The sequence below is a fragment of the Equus przewalskii genome, chromosome 20 (assembly GCF_037783145.1).
Source record: "Equus przewalskii isolate Varuska chromosome 20, EquPr2, whole genome shotgun sequence".
NCBI lineage: Eukaryota > Metazoa > Chordata > Mammalia > Perissodactyla > Equidae > Equus > Equus przewalskii.
Window position 1 is genome coordinate 3,893,749 of NC_091850.1, and position 20,023 is coordinate 3,913,771.

A 20,023-nucleotide genomic window follows, 5' to 3' on the forward strand; every position below is an offset into this window, starting at 1 on the left:
TCCCTCCTTTTCTTCTGAAGCAGGGCACACCATAGTGGAGTCTCAGAGTGATAGTTGGACCTGAAGTCTCCAGAAAGAATGATGGCTGGGTTTCAAAAATCCCATCCCAGCTGCTCACCTCCATGGCCTCTGTGGCCAAGAAGCAAAATATGTTCTAACTTCCTGACCCCCACAAAGCAGGCTCTGGGCTTTTCTCTTGCTATCCCAGCCAACAGGGTGTCAAGTTACAGGGCTAGGAGAAGTGGTAAGGGAGTCCAGGGAATTGCAGAAGGGCTGGGGCAGGCTGGGAAGCAGGTGGGCTCTGGGAGGTGGGAGTGGGGTCTAAGGAGAAAACCAGCCACCGCTCAGCACCCAACTTCCGCCCAGGGCAGGCAGGTCTTGAGCTTTTGGGTGCAGCCTGTGTTTCTGTGCAGCAGAGCCCCCTCTCTCATCACACCGAGTGTCTCTGAGTGAATGGCTTCCCTTTGGACAAGAGAGTGGGGTGTTGTGAAGTCCCAGTGAACAGCCCCCATGCCCAGGTGACTTTGAAAGACCCAAGAAGAAGCGTGTGTTTGTCAAGATGCCTAACGTGCAGAGGCCTGTGAGCAAGATGTTGCCAGATGGTAGGACTAACCCAGGAACTGGTGGTAACTGTCTTATTTTTCTCTCTTGTGGGACTTTTCTAGAAGTATTTCTGGAATAAGGGGGCTCATTGGCATGTGGAATTGCTTTCCAGCTTTGACTCAGACACCAGGCAGTCTCATCCCAAGTCTGTATCTGCCGCAGGCAGATTTTCTCTCCCCACTTCTCTCTCCCTGCTTTGTCCCAGGTGGTGTCTAGGGTGGGTGGCCTTGTTGGGGACAGTCTGAGGGAGGATATGGATTACAGTGGTATGGGCTATCTCCCTGGGGCCGGAGCTGGGCTGCCGGCCCCATTAGCCTAATGGTTTAAAGTAACGACGGGTTGGTGTAGCCTTGTTTGTCAGGTCTCCTGGTTGGCTGGTCCCAGCTGGGTGCTTGCTTCTCTTATCCTTGCAGTCCTGCATCTGCTGGCCTGGATGCCCCTGGTGGCTTTGTCACTTATGTGGGATCACTGGGCCCATCTCCCTGTCTGTCTCTGATCCTCTTTCCATGCGGCTAGCTTGACATCCTACACCAGGGTGGTCTTAGCACAGTTAGACCCCCAGAGTGTGCTTTCTGAGGGCCCAGGTGGAAGCTGCAAGGCTTCTGTGACCTTGCCGTGAAAGGTTACAGTGTTGCTTTCTCCACGTTGTTGTAGTTCACAGAGTAAGCCACAAAACTAGCCTAGGTTCTCAGGATAGGGCTGAACGGGGGTGTGAGCACTGGGAGGTACAGGTCAGGTGGAATGAGCTGCCTCCACGAGGCTGTCAGGGCTGGGCAGACAGCTTGTCAGGGTGTAGCACCGTGATCCTGTGTACAGGGTTTTTGTCGACCCATGAATTTTAGGGCTCCTTTTTAACATCCACTGAAGTCCTGCACTCATAGGTTAGGGGTTGGATGTCCAGGGCGTATTGCTTGCAAAGACACACAATGACACAGAATTCGGAAGTCCTTTTAAGTTAATTTTCACATGCTTTACCAGCATCTCTCTACATGTGGAAAGAGATGCCTATGTGTGCAAGGTTATCAGTCTGTCTTCAGGCATTACTGGATTCCTTGTGAACTCACAAATCCCTTCCTGGAACCAGGTGCTGGGGAAGAGCAAGTGGTGGGCGCACACCAACTGTGTGGCCTGAGCACCCACCATACCAGGCGTTGCTCCTGCTGCTGGGATGTAGACACAGTGCAGACACAGTCCCTGCCCTTGTTGGTTTGTGAATATTCTAATGTGACCCTTCAGGGCCTATTGTCTGCTCTGTGCAGGCTGGCCTCACAGCGAGCAGCCCATTACTGTTTCAGGAAATGTCGGGCCTGGACCTCCCTGATGGTCTCCTACAGTGTCTGAGCCTCCTTAGCGCTAAGGGGCAGCACGGCAGGGATTTCTGTCCATGTTGTTGTAGGAGGCACAGAGAGGGAAGTGTCCTGCCCTCGGCTCCTTCTCTTGCAAGAGGCACATCCAAGTGAGACCTGGGCGGCTTTATGGGGGAACAACTCCAAGTCTGCAGGCTTGTTGCTTACTTAGTAGGCACAACCACAGGCTCTGGGAGGAAGGAGGTCCTATGACTTCTCTCCCACCTCAGCCAGCATGGCACTAGGAGGAGATTCCTGTACTTCTGGCTCTGGGGAGGTGCAGATCTTACCCCATTTTCTGGGGCTGTGGTGTCAAGTCAGGGCTGGAGCCCTCTCTCTTGTCCTTTTCTTGTTGGGTCACCCTGCGAACATCCTCACCCTCACTGGGAGCCACAATGCCTGGACTTTGTGGAGACAGGCTCCAAGTAGGATGGCAGGTCCCTGGCTGCTATGCCTGTGATGGCCTCCAGCCCCAGCTTGGGGTGCGGGAATCCCTGATGACAGCTGCAGGAGGATGGGAGGCTGCTGGAGGGTGGGCTGACATGGCACAGGGCCACCATGCTGGTGCTGTGCAGGAAGGTGAAGGCACTTCATTGCATGAGTTTGCTGGAGTGATAGCGAACTGGTCACTGGCAAGGGGGTATCTGCTCAGGCCTGTGCTGCCTGTAAGTAGAACCCACAGAATTCTGCTCTGATCTCCCCATTCCCAGGATGGACAGCAGGGGACAGGGCTAAGAAGGCTTTCCCAGGCATGTAGGCTGTGGGGCATTCGCTGTTGGGGGCTCCCCATGAGCACACTGAGGGAGCTCTGACCATCTCTCAGGGCCAGGGTATAGAGGCGCTGGGCCAGCCATGGACCTTTCTGAGGGCACAGATGGTTTGAAGGGTGAGTTGGGGCTCATGAGGGGAACCTGGGGATGTGGAGGAACATGGAGATGGGAGGAGCCCACGGCAGGATGTGTCTGTGGGCAGGAGCCTGGGGTACGGGCGCTGGGGGCCAGAGAGGCCTCAGAGGTGTGAGGGCTTGAATTGAAGGAACACCCTTGGGGGAGGGTCTGGTGGGGTCAAGGTGAGTGTTTGCAGAAGGTGCAGGTGAGGCTGGAGCTGGGTCTAGTGAAGCCCCCCACCCCACCTTTAAACCTGGCTAGCAGCCACCTGCCTCTTGCCACCCAGCCAGGCCCAAGAGATGAGGGGCAGAGGGAGGGAATGGTTGAGGCTGGCTCTGCCTGTCTCCCCGGGCCAGCCCTGAGGAGGAATTTGTTGTCCCGAGGCCTCATTAGGCCATAGTTCACAACCATCGCTGACTTCCTTAGTATGTGTAGGAATCTCAGGGATCTTGTTAAAATGCAGACTGTGAGCAGGTCTGGGGCCGCAAGATGCTGTTTTTCTTTGAGCTCCAGGGAAGCTGCTCCTGGGCCAAGGTGCATAGTAGTCCATCCCTACCTGTGGGCGCACCCCCACCTGCCCCTCCCCATCCTGGTTTTGGGTCTATCCCTTCTGGTGGACGCTAAGGACAGAACTGCCTTTTATCCAGGGGTTTATTCCCACTGCCTGGTACAGCACCTGCTTCTTAGGTAGGTCTTCAGCAAATGGTGAGTGAGTGAGTGAATGAATGAATGAATGTGGATGAAGTTTACCTTCCTCAGGCAGAGAACAACAGAGGTCAGAGCCCCCGAGCACAGTTGCTGCATTCCGTCGATGAGACTGCTTCCTCTGGCACAGGCTAGGAGGACACTAAATATTAACCTTGCGCTGACCACTGGTTGATGAGCAGCTGGGATGGTTGCCTGGTGCTGTGGACGCGAAGTCCTGTCTTGAGTTAAGTTTATAATCCTGGCCTTCCCTCCAGGAAACTTGACGGAAGTTCCTGGCAGGTAACAGAACTTGGGTGTTTGCTTAGCCAGGGCCAGCATATGGGGAGGAGGAGGCGGTGGGACTGTTTTCACTAACAGCCTGGTTTACTTCCAGGGATTTTCGTAGGTCATGTAAAATCTCTTTTAATCATAGTATTTTATATAAAGGTTCCTAAGATGGGCAGGATGGTCTTAGTGGATTTGCCCTGAAATCATGTGGCTTCCAAATAAACTTTGTGCCCAGGTGGCTGCCGTGGGCTGAAGCCGTGCATCTGGCCACAACACTGCCCCCCTGGCACGTTGGGCTATATTTCTTTTGCTTTTGTTCTCCTGGCCTATAAATGGTTTTATAATTTAAAACAATATTTTAAAAAAGAATGCCCATGATAATTTTGAGCCTGTGTTAAAGAGGTGTTCTTTTTGCTGAATTAAAAGAACTCTCTGGGAAAGTACTGAGCAACTTGAAGCACCTTTGCTTTAAAAATTTAGCTTAGGAAAGTTTTTCATGTTGGAAAGTAGAGGGGCTGGTGTGGCCTCTCTGTGTTTGGAAGAAGTGATCTGGGTCCCTGTAACAAGCCAACAGTCCCCTATGGGCCTGCGCCACACAGGAAATGCCTGCAGCCCGGCAGCCCCAGGGTGAGCTGGGCGCCTCCATTTTCTGACAGCACCTGAACTCTACCTCACTTCTCAAAATGAAGGCTGCGTGTCACAAACCGGTTAGAACTGGCTGTTGCCATGGTTTTCACATTGGAAGGCACAGTTAAAGGGTCACATGACCGAGGAGGGAAATGCCTTTGTCACATGACTTTTTGGTGGCCTGATTAGCATACAGGAAGTTCACTCCCTGCTGGCTGCTGGGATGCTGAGTGATCATTGATAGGAGGTGACGTCATCTCTTGGACGAGTTATTGATTAGTCTCAGGCCAAGATGGGACCTGGGAGTGCTGTGGTCAGAGTGGCCATCTCAGGCAGCTTCAGCCTCCAGATGGTCTCGATCCCTAACCTCCTCTTCCCTCAGGCAAATTTGAGTTTTATTAAACATCTCACCTTTAGAAGAAGTACATGCCCTCAGTGAGCTGATAAAAAGTGATAAATCCCTCAGCCACATTTTCTCAGAAAGCGCCTGCAGTCTGTAACTGTAGATGTGGTTCTGCCTGGGTGACTGCTCTGCCTGTGTGCAGCCACCTGGGAGCCCACCTAGCTTGGGACCAGTGGCTGTAGCTCCCGTGCTGGGGCCTTGCGTCTGCTTGGTGTCTGTGCGCGAGTCCAGAGAACCTGGAATTGGAGTCCCAAGATCACCTTGAAAGTCAATCTTCGGTGGAGTGGGCAGTCAGCAGGGAGACACACAGACTTGAAAGAGTGGTAGTTTACGAATTGTATTGGTCTTTGGTGAGGCCAAGTGAGACGTCCTAGGTTACTTCACTTTATAAACAGCCAGTTTCTGGACCTGAGAATGCAGGCTGATACCCCAGTGAATGGATTATATACCTTGAAATGGCACCTTATTTCCCATTCCCCTGGTCTCTTGTGAGAAGCCGGCTGGCAGCTGTGCTGGTTAAATCAGGTCAGGGCTAGGAGTGTTGCAGTGCAGCTGCTGTGCAGCTCTGGGAGACAGGATTAGGAGAGGCGGGGAAGGGGTGTGTGTCAGCAATGAGGGGGGTGTCCTGGGTCCAAGAGGAGTCAGCAAATGTCCTTCCTTAAAGACACAGCTCACTCCAAGAGTGGAAAAGGCAGTTCTGTGGGCTATTAAAGCACCAGTTCTCCTTTTATAACTGTGTCTGCTTGACTGGGGTCTAGTGGAAGTAGTGTGACAACTTTGAGCTGATACTCTCAGTTAACTTAGTTGAGTTTGTTCTCTGGGTCACAGTGCCACCTAGCGGATACGTTTAATCCTCAGCTGGAATTCCTGCTGACAGAAGGATCTGATTCCTTCAACTCAAGTGCTAAGGCCAGATCTTAAGGGAAAGTTTACATTATGTCCTTAGCAAACGGACCTACTTGGTCAGGGTCAAAGCACCCTCTCTGGGATCCATTGGTCCTTGTGTGTGGAGTCAGTGCCACCCATAGCAGAACGTCAGCAGCACTAGATGTGCATCTCCAGCCTAGGGGACTTGTGGGTGGGCAGGATTGGGGTAAGAGGGCGAGAAGGTAACGGGCAGGTGTGGCCTTGGCACCTGACCAGTCCACCTACTATAGATCATGGGAGGTGGGGGTGGCTGGAAACCAGTTTGTGAGCAGATCAGGCAGGTGGAGAGTACCCAGATTTGCAAGAGAAAATGTGTTCTTTGTTCTAGTCAGTTTCAAAACTTGTGGCCACTGCTGCCACATTGCCACTGGCAAGACAAAGAGGCCACGTGTGGCCCAGGAAGGACTATCCAGCAGGCAGTCTTGGCCACCTCATGAGGTGGTAACACCCCATGTCTGGGTGCCAACAGAGGCTGACAACATGTGGATTAGCCCCTCCATCTTCTGGGGGCAGGTGGGCTTACCAGGTGTGAGGGCTGTCAGTTTGGGTCGAGCAAAGATGGTGATTTGTGTGGGGCCAGGCTCTCCGTTAGGTGGCTTTCAGCATGGGCAGGTGGCACCTTCTGGTTTGTGAGGCACACACATTCTATTACACCAGCATGCAGGAGCCCCAACCTAGCCTTGGCCCCAGGATCCCAGGCCAAGCGTTTTTATCCAACATACAGCCACATGGTAGAGAAAGCTGTGGTGTTTTCCAAAATGGGTGTGTCAGACACACAGTTGTCCTCAGCCCTGGGGACATGAAGGTAGGGAACATGAACAGTCCTGGCTGTTGTGGGGCCCACCCATAAACTGGTGGGTTTGATTTCTGTGTGGTGAGTACAATGAGAGAAGGCAGCCTGGGTGGGTTGTGGGGAGGCCCAAGAAGAGAGGCTGTGGAGGCCTGGCAGGGCAGTTGTACTCCCACCTTCTTGCTGTGTCTGTGGCTGAATCCATGCATCCGTGGGGTGTGGGCACAGGGCCCTGGGGAAGAGTGTCTGGCAAAGTCAGGGCACCCTGGTAACAAGCTGCTGTCCCTGCTCCACAGTGACATGAAGTCCGAGAGGAGAACCCCCTCACCTGATGTGATCGTGCTGTCTGACAGTGAGCAGCCTGCGAGTCCACGAGTGAATGGGCTGATGAAGGAGACCTTGAAGGAGACCAGCACCGAGGCCCTCATGGTGAGCCTTGTCCCCATGCTGGGTGAGAACCTGCCCAGTGGCACCCCCAAATAGAGCTGGTGCCAGTGGGGCCTGTGCTCCCCAGCTGCCATCCATCCCTCTCAATCCTCGTCCTCTTGCCCTTGCAGAAAAGCAGTCCTGAAGAACGAGAAAGAATGATTAAGCAACTGAAAGAAGAGTTAAGATTGGAAGAAGCAAAACTCGTTTTATTGAAAAAGTTGCGGCAGAGTCAAATACAAAAGGAAACCACGGCCCAGAAGGTGTGTGCGAATCTGCTCCCTCCTCAAGGGTCAGAAGCACAGTCATTACTTGGCCCACCTCAGCGCCAGGAGCCAGAAAGGCTGGTTGTGAGGGGACAGATTTCCTTAAGAGCATGAGAGCCAACGTCTGAAATGGAAATTTTCAGACTCAAGTTTGCATTTTGGATTTATCTGAAAGCATGTCAAAGTAAGGGTATATCAGAATACATTTGAGTCTAGAATGTTCCAGATCTACGTATGTAAAACTCACTCCCTGTAGACTAAAAGCATCAGGGAAATGGAGAGCAGATATCTCTGAAGCTGCTGGAATCACTTTTCTGGGTTAAGAGCTCTGTCCTGAGCCTGTTTCCAGAAAGGCCTCCTGCCTTGTGGATGGCTGTGCTGGCCGGCAGGGGCTGCCATGGTTTAGTGGACAGATTTCTGAATGCCTCAGGGGTGTGCCACAAAGCTGCCTAGGACCCAGAGGCCCAGTCTTGGGGCTCCTGCTATCTCCCCTCGTGCCCCAGGCTCCTTGTGCTGTTTCTAAACACAACTTACCATGGAAAGCAAGGTCAGGTTTCTTTTGTTGGGCTTTTTTGGTGCCCCATTCTGGGAAGGTTTCTGGTTGGTGATGAACCACCCTTCCTTTTACTCTAACCACTGTCTCAGTAAACCAGAAAGTAAGTGCATCTCGGGCAGTACGAGCCCTGACAGAGTGTGTGAAACATGTGTCACCTTAAGGAAGCAGGACAGGAGGACACTCACTGGTTCAGCTTGGGGGTTTGCTTGAGCTCCCACTTTTAATCACCAAGTAGACACAGTCTGACGTCTGTTAATCTCCTGATGAACAGGGCCTGCCTGTTACTCATTTCCTTGTTAGCTGTTTAAGACTTGGTGAAGTGAACCAGGTCTGTCACTGTCTCTTCTCTAGTGAAATATGTGACTTTACGAAGTGCCTGGACCCAGCATTTTCTCACCAAGTTTGGGATTATTTTGTCCAGCCCGAGGTCCTTTGCCTTAGCCACTGCCGCCAGCCTTCCTGTTCCTTGGAGAGCAGAGCCGGCACCTGAACCAAGAGTGATGCTAATAGTCCCCGGAGGGTGAGGGCTGCTAGAAAATCTCTCTGCCCATTGCGAATATGTCATTTCCTGCCACAGATGGACTTAGCAGGCTTGAAAGCAGAATCTTTGAGAGCCTAATGCCTTTGGAAGAGAAGGAAAACCAATCCTCTACCATCAGCATTTTGTGTAGGGGGACTGGGGCTGGCAGCCCTCTCATCTCCCATGTGTCCTGCTCTCTTGCAGCCTGCAGGCTCTGCTGGGAGTGTTGTGACCACCCCTCCCCCGCTAGTTCGGGGCACCCAGAACATTCCTTCTGGCAAGCCATCGCTTCAGGTCAGTGTTCCCTCTGCATCAGGGTCCTGAGCAACCCCAATCCAGTTCTTGCAAAAGGCTGCTCATTCCTTCTAACTAGACTGGAGTGAGGCTTTCTGGCCACAGCTCACAAAATAAAGCATGTTCACATTTCTGAACCTCTAGGCCCAAATTAGGCTACCGTTGACATCATAAACAAATCATGCTGATGCTGGGAGGGCCCCTAATGAGACTGGAGAGAGGACTTAAGATGCTAGGCAGACCAGGGTCTCTTCGTCCTGACTTTCCCCAGGGCAGTTGTGGTGCCTGCAAGGGCCTTGTCCCAGCATGACTCACAACCTCCTCTGCCCATGGGGTAAGACTGGCAGAGCTCTTGCTCTTAGGCACAGGACTGAGATCTGGACAAGGGCCCACCTCCTCTCAAACAGGCCTGAGCCGCCTGCTCAGACCAACAGGCAGGCAGCACTAGTCCTGGTTAGTGGAACTCTTGCTGTCGTGGCCTCTGAGTCCTGAGTGAGCCCGGGTTTGCATGGCTCTTGTCAGAGTCCATGTTCCTTGTTCTTTCGTGTTTAGAATAAATATGCATTTTACCTTTTTATCTCTATCCCTGTGTTTTTAAAACAAGTATATGCTTTTACAAAAATAGTGAACTCATTTGTTAAAGCCATGAAAGATCTGGGGGTTGGTGTCGTTGACAGACCACTTCGACTCGAATGCCTGGCAGTGTCATCCCGCCGCCCCTGGTCCGTGGTGGACAGCAGGCATCCTCGAAGCTGGGGCCACAGGCGAGCTCACAGGTTGTCATGCCCCCGCTCGTCAGGGGGGCCCAGGTGAGCAGAGTGTGCACTTATGGGACAGGAGCGCATCCAGCAGCCCCAAGCAGCCATCACCTCACAAGAACGACCCTTCCTGGTCCTCCCAACCCCCTGGTGTTGGGGGTCTGTGGGGCCCATCCCTTCCCTGTGCCTCTCTCCATCATCCCTCTCATCGTCTTGTCCCCTACCCTACCCTACCCTGACAGCAAATCCACAACATCAGACAACATTCCAGCACGGGGCCACCCCCGCTCCTCCTGGCCCCCAGGGCATCCGTGCCTAGTGTGCAAATTCAGGGACAGAGGATCATCCAGCAGGGCCTCATCCGCGTCGCCAACGTCCCCAACACCAGTCTGCTCGTCAACATCCCACAGGTGAGGGCCTGGCATGGGGCATGTGCCCTGTGACTGGCCCCTTAAGGGTTCCTGGTCCTGGGGCAAAGTCAGATTTCCAGGTGCAGCATGACCTGCCTGCTCCCTCAGAGCTGAGTGATGCCTTGGATATTCCTTGGGGTTTGGACTTGAGCTCCTCTGGGCCTGTTGGGGTGTGAAAGTCACGGGCAGGAGTCCTGTGTTCATAACTGCTGTCTAGCAGAGGTGGATGGCTGCTGAGAGGGTGAGGGGTGCAGTCCTGAGCTGAGCTGTGAGGAGGATGAGGGGTAGGGAGAGGCAGTATGTGGGACACAGCAGGTTTGTGAGTAGAGATGAGGCCAGGTGAGGTGTCTAGAGCCCCTTTACTCCCCTCAGCAAGAGCACGTATGGAGAACACGTCTGCAAATGTCTTTGCAACACTGTGCTTCTATTCTTAACCATGTGTCCCCTTCACCTCTGTACAGAATCTTTGAGATGGGGAGGGTCTGTCCCCGCCCAGCAGAGCTGGGAAGATGGGTACCAGAGCTGGAAGCAAGAGCCTCATTGACAGATAAAATTACTGGGTCTGCAGGGGTTTTTGCTGACTGCGAGTTATCCTTCCTTGCTCTTTTGGCATGGTGCGTTCTTGCCTGCCTTCCTCAGATAACAGCCTGGCCAGCAGGGCTCTGGGCAGTGTCCCTGCCTCCTCTAAAGTTGAGTTAAAGTCTGCCACCCACATGAGGATGTCCTAGGCAGAGCAAAAGACTGACCTGTGCAGGCAGTTTCATCTACTCTGTAAATGTTGATCAAATTTCTACTGTGTGCCAGACCCTGTTCTTGGCTCGGCATGCTATAAGGATAGGAAAAGGGAAGGCAGTGGTGGAGTGTGTGGCTCTGTTCCCAGCGGGGCTGAGGATGCTCTTCAGGGGAACAGGAAAGAACTGGCTAGTCAGAGGGGGGTGGCCAGGCCAGGGTGTTGAGATGGCATCCTCTGCATTGAGGAGTCTTGCTTGGCTCTGGAGATCCTTTGTGGGGGGTGGGGGTCCTGTGAAAGTGACCTGGGCTCCCTGAGCCCTGTGATGTGTTACATGCAAGTTATCAGGTGTGTGCATTTTCCTGGGGATGGTGTATGCTACTTTCCTCCAATTTCCAGAAGGGTCCTCAATCCCACAAAGCTAAGGGCACTGGCATGGTCAGCTCTGAAGTTTGGGGAGAGCACTTCACAGGGTGAGGGAATGGGTAGACTGGAGCAAGGAGACAATGGAGAGTCAGCCACTAGGGTCCAGACAAAGATGATAAAGTAGGCCAGGAGCAGTAAAGATCGAGAGGAGTGAAGGGACGGGGGTTGGTCCAGGAGCCGCTCTCCCCCTAGCTCTGATGACGACATGTGAACTGACTTAAGACATTAGCATCTCCAGACAAGCACACGCAAAGATGCTCATGAGAGAAATGTCATCGATGCCACAGTGAGCCACCATTTGCACCCTGTGAGGAAAGAGGGTGCCCAGATGTGTGTTGGGAGGAGGGTGAGGCCATAGTGATAGGACAGTGGCCATGCTGCCTGGGTGCGGGGCCCACTGTCTTGGTCATGGTGATGACTTCATGAGTGTCCTCAGGTGGCAAGAGATAGCAAATTGCAGATTTTAAATGTGTGAAGTTTATTGAATATCAGCTAAACCTCAACGAGCATGTTTACAGGATTGGTTATCTCATAGGGCAATGAGTTTAATGCAGCTCTGCCTGCTGCTCACTGATGTCAAGCAGCTTGGAGCTGCTCTCTTAAGGACTCGTTAGTCAGTGCAGCTAATGGTGCCATCCTGGGCTATAGGTGTAGCAGTGGAGCCTGCCTCAGGGCATGCACCCTAGCATACTGACCAGATTGTTGTCTCCTGAAAGCCCTCCCCAGCATCACTGAAAGGGACGACGGCCACCTCTGCTCAGGCCAACTCCACCCCGACTAGCGTGGCTTCTGTAGTCACCTCTGCTGATTCTCCAGCCAGTCGGCAGGCAGCCGCCAAGCTTGCGCTGCGCAAACAGCTGGAGAAGACGCTGCTCGAAATCCCCCCTCCCAAGCCACCTGCCCCAGAGATGAACTTCCTGCCCAGCGCTGCCAACAACGAATTCATCTATCTGGTTGGCCTGGAGGAGGTGGTGCAGAACCTGCTGGAAACACAAGGTGAGCAGGCCCTGGGCCTATTTTCCTCTCTTACACTTAAGTTTCTGTTACCTAAGTTTTTTTCAATGCACAGCACATGTTGGTGCACCAGTGGTGTACCCAGAGTTGTCTTGGGGAGAGCATCTTATGGGCAACATTACATTATCAGTACTTATTTGCTGTGAGGTTTGGATAACTCCTTAAACACATCACAGGTACCTTCCTTCTCCTGTTGGGGACTCCTCTGAGAGCTGGGCCCCACTGACATTCAAGGCTCCACATGTGTGGTCCAAGGTCACAAGCAGCAGTAGCCTTGTGACATTACTGTGCCATGGGGGTGAGCAGGGGAGGGTGAGGAAGAAAGTGTGCGGGAGGCTGACAGGCTTTGCTTCTAGATAGGGCTCTTGGGTGAGAACTTTCCAGAGCATTGAGTGCCCTGAGCCCCCATGGTGGAAGAAGGACATCCATGCCTGGGCTAGACTCGTTTTATCACCCTCCTTAGGAACAGTTTGGAAAGTGTACCAGTGTGTTAGGAGATTTTAGGAATAAAAGGGCATATACAGGGTAGTGATTAAAAACAATATTGGAAACAGAGGTGAGAGGCTGAGTTGGCCCTTAGGGGGTTTCTGCCCTGAGATTGAGCTGGTGGTAACATTAATTGGGCAGTCAGCCTGAATCCTCCCCCCACGTCACCTCATCAGATGCTCAAAGTTGGAGGAGGCCAAGCCATAACCACTCCGGTGCAGGGGAGGGCCCGGTGGGCTCCACCTGTTAGGCTGCCTCAAGGGACCACTGGGCGCCAGAGCCAGGCCCAGGTGGGAGTGGTGCAATCTCTGACACAGCCTGGATGTACCTGGATCCCTTTGGTGTCTCCTTGATGGTGAAGTGAAGTTGGCACAAGAGCTGCTGCAAGGCGGGCAGTATAGGAAGAAGGGTTGGGGAGGCCTGAGACAGGACGAAATGCTCACCTGTCATGCACCTGCCTGCACGGGGCGTTCTGCTCTCTAAGACTAGCCTGTTTCTGCTGCTTCTCTTACCAGCAGAGACGGGCTGGGGTTAGTCACCCTCTCCTGTTGCCAAAAACAGGACCTAATTGTGGGAGGAGTCTCTGAGCCCTGCTTCAGGCATCTTCTGACACCTCCCAGAGCCCCAGGCTGGGTGCCAAGTGTAGCCTCACACCTATGTCTTGGCTCTGACACTGGTCACACAGGCCACAGCTGCCTAGGAAGCAGGTACTACTTCCTCCAGGGTTGGATGTGTGGAAGGAGGTGTGCTCTTGTTACCAGAGCATGTTAGCTACCGGTGGGGACCCAGAGCTGGGGGCCTGAGGTAGACCCTGGGCAGCAGGCGGCTTGGAAAAGTGACATCCCATCTGCTCTGGGGGGTGACAGGTCCACCCAGAGTTGGATCCTGCACAGCCCTTCACTGTTCAAGGGCAGCTCAGGTAGGCCCAGGGCTGGTGGGGAGGGGGTAAAGGCCAGGGTCTCTTAGCACCATGGTCTGTAATGCTGAAGAGGCAGTTAAGTCCCTGAGTGCTGGACACAGAAAAGATAAGAACAAAATGTGAAAAACACCTCTTACTGAAGATTGAATGGCAAAAATATGTAAGCTGAAGAATAAAGACAAATATTGACCCCATGCCTGAGTAGGCACTTTCTATGGTTTCCTCAGTCACCCCTCCTCTGGCTGACTGAGGAGACACCGTGTTCTCATCTCCCAGACAAGGGCACCGAGGCCCCAGAGCAGCCATGTCCCCTCAGCCAGGCAGCAGCTGTGAGTCCTGACCCTCCCTGCCACTGACTGGCCATGTGACTCCACAAATCATTTCATCTCCCTGGCCTCAGTTTCCTCCTCAGGACAATGGGGTTGGGGATACCCCCTCAGGAGGTTGTTGTAAGATTCAGATACCTCGATACCTAGAAGGCATTGGGCACGGTGCTTGTCGATATGAACACTCACTGGATGATCAGTCCTTAATTAAATCGCCCGCTAGCCAGGGTGCCCATCCCAGCGAGGTGGGGGCCTGGAGTGGTCACTGACTCCTCTCCACTGGTGACGAGGTGTGGGAGGGTTAGAAACGTTTGCCTGTGAGATCTAATACTGTGCTGCAGGTGGGAAAGGTGATCAGGAGAAGCCAGTCTGCACTAATGTCTTTGAGAGTTAGTACCCAGGACCCTAACCCATTGGCGTTTTCCAAAGCCCTTCAGCTTTGCTTCTACCTGCAAACTTTCCCTGAGGCTGGCCTAGTGTCCGCACACAGTCGGCGCCCAATATATGTTTGCTGAACAAACAGCCAACATCGACTGGGGCTTTGGTTTCTTGATGCTGGCTGAGCCACGCTCCTGCTGTGTCTCGAATCCCTGTCCTGCCCAGAGGTGATAGAGGCTCTGGCTCGGGCATCCTGTTCCTCTGACATGAGCTCACCCATCTCTCCCTGCAGCGGGCAGGATGTCGGCTGCTGTTGTGCTGTCCCGAGAGCCCTACATGTGTGCGCAGTGCAAGACAGACTTCACGTGCCGCTGGCGGGAGGAGAAGAGCGGTGCCATAATGTGTGAGAACTGCATGGCGTCCAACCAGAAGAAGGCTCTTAAAGTGGAGCATACGAGCCGGCTGAAGGCCGCCTTTGTGAAGGCACTGCAGCAGGAGCAGGAGATCGAGCAGCGCCTCCTGCAGCAGGGCACTGCCCCGACACAGGCCAAGGCTGAACCTGCCGCCGCCCCGCACCCTACGCTGAAGCAGGTGATAGTCCTTGTCCAAGGGCCAGAGCTGTGGCCCTGCAGCCTGGGAACGTGGGCTGGGTGGCCTCACCTTCTGGGAGAGGGGCCTCGTTCCCTTGGCAGGGAGTTGTCACTAGCAGTCAAGATGTTCTGACCTTCTGTCCCACACTCGTTGATCATCTGCCTGGTGGTTAACTGTGCGTCTAAATTACATTTAATGGTGGCATTTGGCGGTGAAAATACTAATTTGCAGTTTGTTTAGATTTTGTAGCTTTCACTCACAGTGTGCCGACTGGCAAGTACTTCTTGTCTTAAAGGACTTTTCTGAAAGCCACAGTGAGATACAAAAGGGGCGTTTAGAAGAACTGTTCTAGCTAAATTAAGGAGAGAAGCAAGTTTGAAATCAAGTTGTTTTTGGCTGCTTTTTTTAATGCTTTGCTTTCCCACCCCCTATAGACCCAAAGCTCCCCGTTGGCAATTTTTTGTGTCCTTGGAAATCATTTGTAGTTCACTAATAAACACATCTTCTCAAGATCCCTATGTAGTGGGTGGCTCTGCGGCCCTCAGGAAACGGCTGGTCCCATGGGGACTGGGCCACGTGCGGCCACAGCTGCTGCCCTTTGGTCACTTTAGGTCACCCTAGGCTGGCCTGTGGACGGTGCTGACCTCGATTTCAACCCCCATTTGTGTAGGTCATAAAACCCCGGCGTAAGTTGGCGTTCCGCTCAGGAGAGGCCCGCGACTGGAGTAACGGGGCTGTGCTACAGGTCAGAACTGCAGTGCCGGGAGTTCCCTGCACCAGGCCACCAACCAGCCCTCACGTCCCAGACTGTGACTACATCAGTCGCCGACTGTCATTCTGCCTGCGTCTGTCTGTCTCTCTCCCTCCCCTCCTCCTCCCCCTTTGGTGTAACTTACCTGGTCTCCTGATTTTGGACTTTAGGGACCCTGTGTGGGTGGGAAGAGGTCAGCCAGAGCAAGGAGAGGCTGCGCTGAGCGTCTCACCCTCTGCTGCCCCCTTCCCCATGTGAGCCGCTGCACCCTCTCTCTGCTCTAGGCCTCCAGCCAGCTATCCCGGGGTTCAGCCACCACGCCCCGAGGTGTCCTGCACACGTTCAGCCAGTCGCCCAAACTGCAGAATGCAGCCTCGGCCACAGCCCTCGTCAGCAGGACCAGCAGACATTCCGAGAGAGCCGTGAGTGCCAGCAAGGGCAACGCCACCTCCAACTGGAAGAAGGCATCTCTGAATACAGGTGGGCAACCCCCATGGGGCTCAAAGTAGGGACCTTGCCATGCTTGGGTCTATCCCTTCCTTATTTTTAACAAAGACGTGCACATGCACAGGGTGAAGGGAAGCAGCACCAAGGGCCCTGAACCCCCAGGTCTGCTCTCTGAGGGTCGCTCCTCTGACTCTTCAGCGCACTCTCTTCTGTTCACTAACTAGGACACCCTGAACAAGTGGTAGCCCTGGGTAGGTAGTAATTGCCTTCATTATGTGCACGTTCTGTACCAAAAATCTCAGGCCTCAACCCAAAACATGGGGCAAACCCAGTTCAGGCAGCATCCCCCCAACCATCTATTGGACTCCTGTCAGCACAGATGCTCATCTTGCCAACTTATGCTCCCCCTGTCCTTTCCTGCTGTTGGAAATACCTTTGTTTGCTGTTATGTTGTACCTTTCGTCATACACTAATTTCATTTCTTGCTCACCCGGACAGTGTCCTTCATTCCCTGCTCTGTGAGACACTCTCTTCCCACCCTCTGGCTTGGACAGGTCAGGTGGTGCGAAGTACAAAAGAGAACAAGAATGCAGGGATGAGGAGGGGGACCCTGGGACAGGGATGGGGATCAAAAACGGGAAAGTGAAGGGTAGGCACAAAAGAGCTGAGAGGAGACAAGCGAGTGCTCTTATTGTGGGAGCAAGTCTCCCCCTGTGGTTGCTGCATCCCTGTAGGAAGAAGAGTCATCATCATAAGATCCGTCTCCCTAGTCAGAACTGGGAAAGCCTTGCTACCTATGCAAACAAAACACGGGAGCCTGCTGTGCATGCAGCTGACCATGAGTTAGAAACATGCCCAAGTATCAGAGCCTGCCCCGAGAGAGTGAGCTCAGGAGAGAGAGGACGTTCATTCAACTCAGAAGAATCCACACAGCCTGGAGAGCGGAGAGCATTTGTAATCATAAACCAGGCAGAGATACTTTTGCTCAGCATGTTAAGATACACCTAAGCACGCATAGGCCGGTTGGAAATTCCTCTCATGGGAAACTTGAAAGTATATGAAATCAGTGGGAAAAGTCAAATACAAGTGTGCGTCTGTGTATGCAGTGATGGCACCAATGCAAAAACTGTGTGTATGTGTGTGTGTAAAGGTAATGTTTGGAAGGGAATATGAAGGAATAAATAGTTGCTGTGTTCAGCAGTAGGATTAGAGGTAAAAGTGTCATAGCTTAAAAGCAGCATTTTCCAGAAGAGTTCTGCCAGCACTCCTGGTCACCTTGGGTTTCTGGGTGGTGGTTTGAGGGAAATGACAGGTTTCTGGAGTGCCAGCCTTCAACACACAGGGAGGGTTCCCTACTGCATTTGACCTCGGAATACCTGTTCCACAGGATGTATTAACCTCCACCAAAAATAATTTTGCAGTAACAGTGACTCTGGAGGGCCCTGCTACAGCTGGGGGTCTGGGGCAGTCCCTCCTCCTGGCCAGCCAAAAATCTGTGTGTGCTGGTGTGTGTGGCAGTCATTTCTTCATTTTCCAATTATAAAAGTGACACTTGTTCATTGTGGAAATTTGGAGAATGCAAAGAGAGAAGAAAGCTGCAAGGAGAAGATAATGGTACTTTCCACCACAGGAGAACCAATGCTGTACTCAGAGGCTTGTCCCCAATCTGCCTCTTCACTTGAGTGTCCCATGTGTAAATGTGTGCCTTATTGAGGGCTCATGCTGTGTCTGCCATTCCATGTCCCTCTTAACATTTTCATAAGAGAACGTTACAGTATCATTAAAAACTCTTTGAGGACAGAACTGTTTTTCATGGCTGCATAATATTTCGTCATACTGGCTTGCCCAGTTGCACAGTTCTGTCATTTGTGGTTTTTCACTGTGCTCAACAGCACTGTGGTAAACACCTCACTTTACAATGTAGCGCTTGGGTAGCTGACAGAATGTGATCATTGGGGTTACTGTGGCAGAGGCTGGGGATGTTGGGAAGGCGGTTGGACTATGTCTTACGTTCTCTTCAGCTCTGAGGCCTAAGATTTACCCCGCCTGTGCTTAGTTGGCTCAGCTGAGGCTGGGCTCCTCCTGGGAGCTTTCACAACTGGGGCCATCTTGGCTTGTCACTCTGTTCTGTTGCAGGCGGGCCCCTCACGTTTGTCAGCCCGAGCTTGGCAGTGCACAAGACCTCCTCCGCCGTGGACCGCCAACGGGAGTACCTCCTGGACATGATCCCGCCACGCTCTATCCCCCAGTCGGCCACATGGAAATAGTGCGAGCCGGGCCCACTGGAGAACAGGCTCCCTTCTCCCTCCCACCTGGCCCTGCTACCCTCCATTTGGGAAGACACCGTGCTCCCCAAGAGAGCGAGCAAGCACCAGCCGCGCTGCAGAAGGGAGAGCTCCATTTTTGGCTGCAAAGTCTCATCGCGGCTGGGGGCCCACTTTACAGGTGGATGAGGATTATCACTGGGGGACCTTTCCCATGGGCTTTCCTCCTTTCTTTGCCTTTAGTTTGCCCAACACCAGCAGAAAAGCAGACCTCGGGGGCTGGTTCTGTTCCCGGCCCTCCCCTTGCCCCCAACAGGGTGCATGTACGGCTCACCCTGGACACTGTGACATGCTTGGGCAAGACTGGCGCCCTGGGCTTCTGAAGTCGAGCGGACCGTTGTTTTGTTTTTGCTTTTCCCCATCTTAGCCTCCCAGTCTTCGACTGCCTTCCTTTACGGCAATCTCTAGGTTAACAGATTTTTTTTTAAATCACCTCATGATGATGGAGTTTAAAGTAAACCTTGCAGACCCAAGGGTCCCTGCCGAGCACGGCCCCCCTGCCCGGTGAGTGGGCCGCTGATCAACCCTCGCTCCATCAGAAGGCCTTTGCTGCTGCTCGTCCCAGAGACCCCTGACCTCCCACACTTCGTAGAAGAACAAACCGCAACCCAGACCCAGCCTGGGAGCTTGGGAGCCCCATGTTGCTGAATGAGGAGGCAGGAGAGAATCGGCAGCAACGTCCAGAGCCTGAGCGGGAAATTGGAGGGGCAGGCTGTTGTGTTTTTGTTATTATTGTTGTGGTTTATTTTATTAAATGTTTTCCTTTTCTTTTCCTACTTATTTTGATGGACAACATCCTAAGCTGCCCTGGCCTGTGCTCCTGTCAGGTGTGTTGGCGTGGGAAAGCACCACCACCACCACCTCCCCCACCCCCGACTTCAGGGTTTCCATTGGGTCTAGTTTAGAACCTTCCTTTAAAGCAGGGCCATGCTGCCAGGGATTGCTTTCAGACTTTTTTTTATCCTCTTTAGAGTCTACAGAAATGTCTTACAAAGGATCAGGTCTGCTCTCAGTTTTGTTTTGTTTTGGTTTTTCCCACTCCTTAGAAATCGGTTCCATGAGGAAAGGCAGAAGCTGTTGTGTGTGTGCTGTGCACAGGCTGGCTCCACGCAGGTGCAAGGGTGTCCCATGTGTACGCACATGTGTGTGGAGATGGGGTACGCTGCTCCCCACTTCAGCCCCAGCCCTGGTTTTCCTATTCATGCAGTTAGGGACTTAATTTAAAATCTTTATTTTGTAGGGCTGCCTTCTTCAAACACACTGCTACAACATTCTAATAAAGGCTCATTTAACCCCTTCTCTCATGGTGTGTGAATATCAGTGTTTAGAAAACATTTTTGACACGCGGTAGAAGACCTAGTTTTGCAAAATGTTCTAATTTTTTGTTGTGTGAAGCCCCAAATTTCTCATAGATTTTTGTTTTGAGTGCATAACTTAGATGGGCTGAAGGAGGGGAGGGCGGGGAAAGGTCACTTCCATTCCAAGATCCAGGGATTTTGGGGAAAGGGGGGAAATTGACATTCAGGAGCAGGAGGGGGCAAGGGTGTGTTTTTACACCAAAAAATTAAGAGTATGCAAGATTTCTACTCCTTGCATTTTTCTGTGTGCCTGGCAAATAAATACCTGTCTCATACTACCCTGAGCTGTTAGCCTTCTCTGTTCAGTAACATGGGCCAGATTTTCCAAATCCTCCAAGAAGGAGCATCCAGGCCAGCCTCTTCTGGCAAACACGTCAGTTCTATGCAGTAACTTGGGATCAGGCATCTGGGGCAAGGTCACCTCTGCACTGGAGGGATGTGCCACAGCTGGGGTTAAGGGGGTCTGTGACTCAAGGGCCCCGAGC

The 20,023-nt window shown here is 52.8% G+C and overlaps 1 protein-coding gene across 15 annotated transcripts in view; it reads left to right on the forward strand.

The window, feature by feature from the left end:
- GATAD2A (GATA zinc finger domain containing 2A) overlaps positions 1-19,816 on the forward strand; it is a 97,850-nt gene extending 78,034 nt beyond the window's left edge. For 12 of the 15 annotated variants that reach the window (XM_070586736.1, XM_070586730.1, XM_070586729.1 and 9 more), the window contains 10 exons: positions 6,855-6,987; positions 7,116-7,247; positions 8,531-8,620; positions 9,298-9,429; positions 9,621-9,788; positions 11,661-11,940; positions 14,360-14,658; positions 15,329-15,403; positions 15,694-15,889; positions 17,993-19,816. In XM_070586736.1, the coding sequence (XP_070442837.1) occupies positions 6,859-6,987; positions 7,116-7,247; positions 8,531-8,620; positions 9,298-9,429; positions 9,621-9,788; positions 11,661-11,940; positions 14,360-14,658; positions 15,329-15,403; positions 15,694-15,889; positions 17,993-18,123 (1,632 nt within the window). In that variant the 5' untranslated portion in view covers positions 6,855-6,858 and the 3' untranslated portion in view covers positions 18,124-19,816. The remainder of the gene's footprint in view (positions 1-6,854; positions 6,988-7,115; positions 7,248-8,530; positions 8,621-9,297; positions 9,430-9,620; positions 9,789-11,660; positions 11,941-14,359; positions 14,659-15,328; positions 15,404-15,693; positions 15,890-17,992) is intronic. The other 3 variants (XM_070586727.1, XM_070586739.1, XM_070586728.1) reach the window with 1 other exon arrangement.
- Positions 19,817-20,023: the final 207 nt, after the last annotated feature.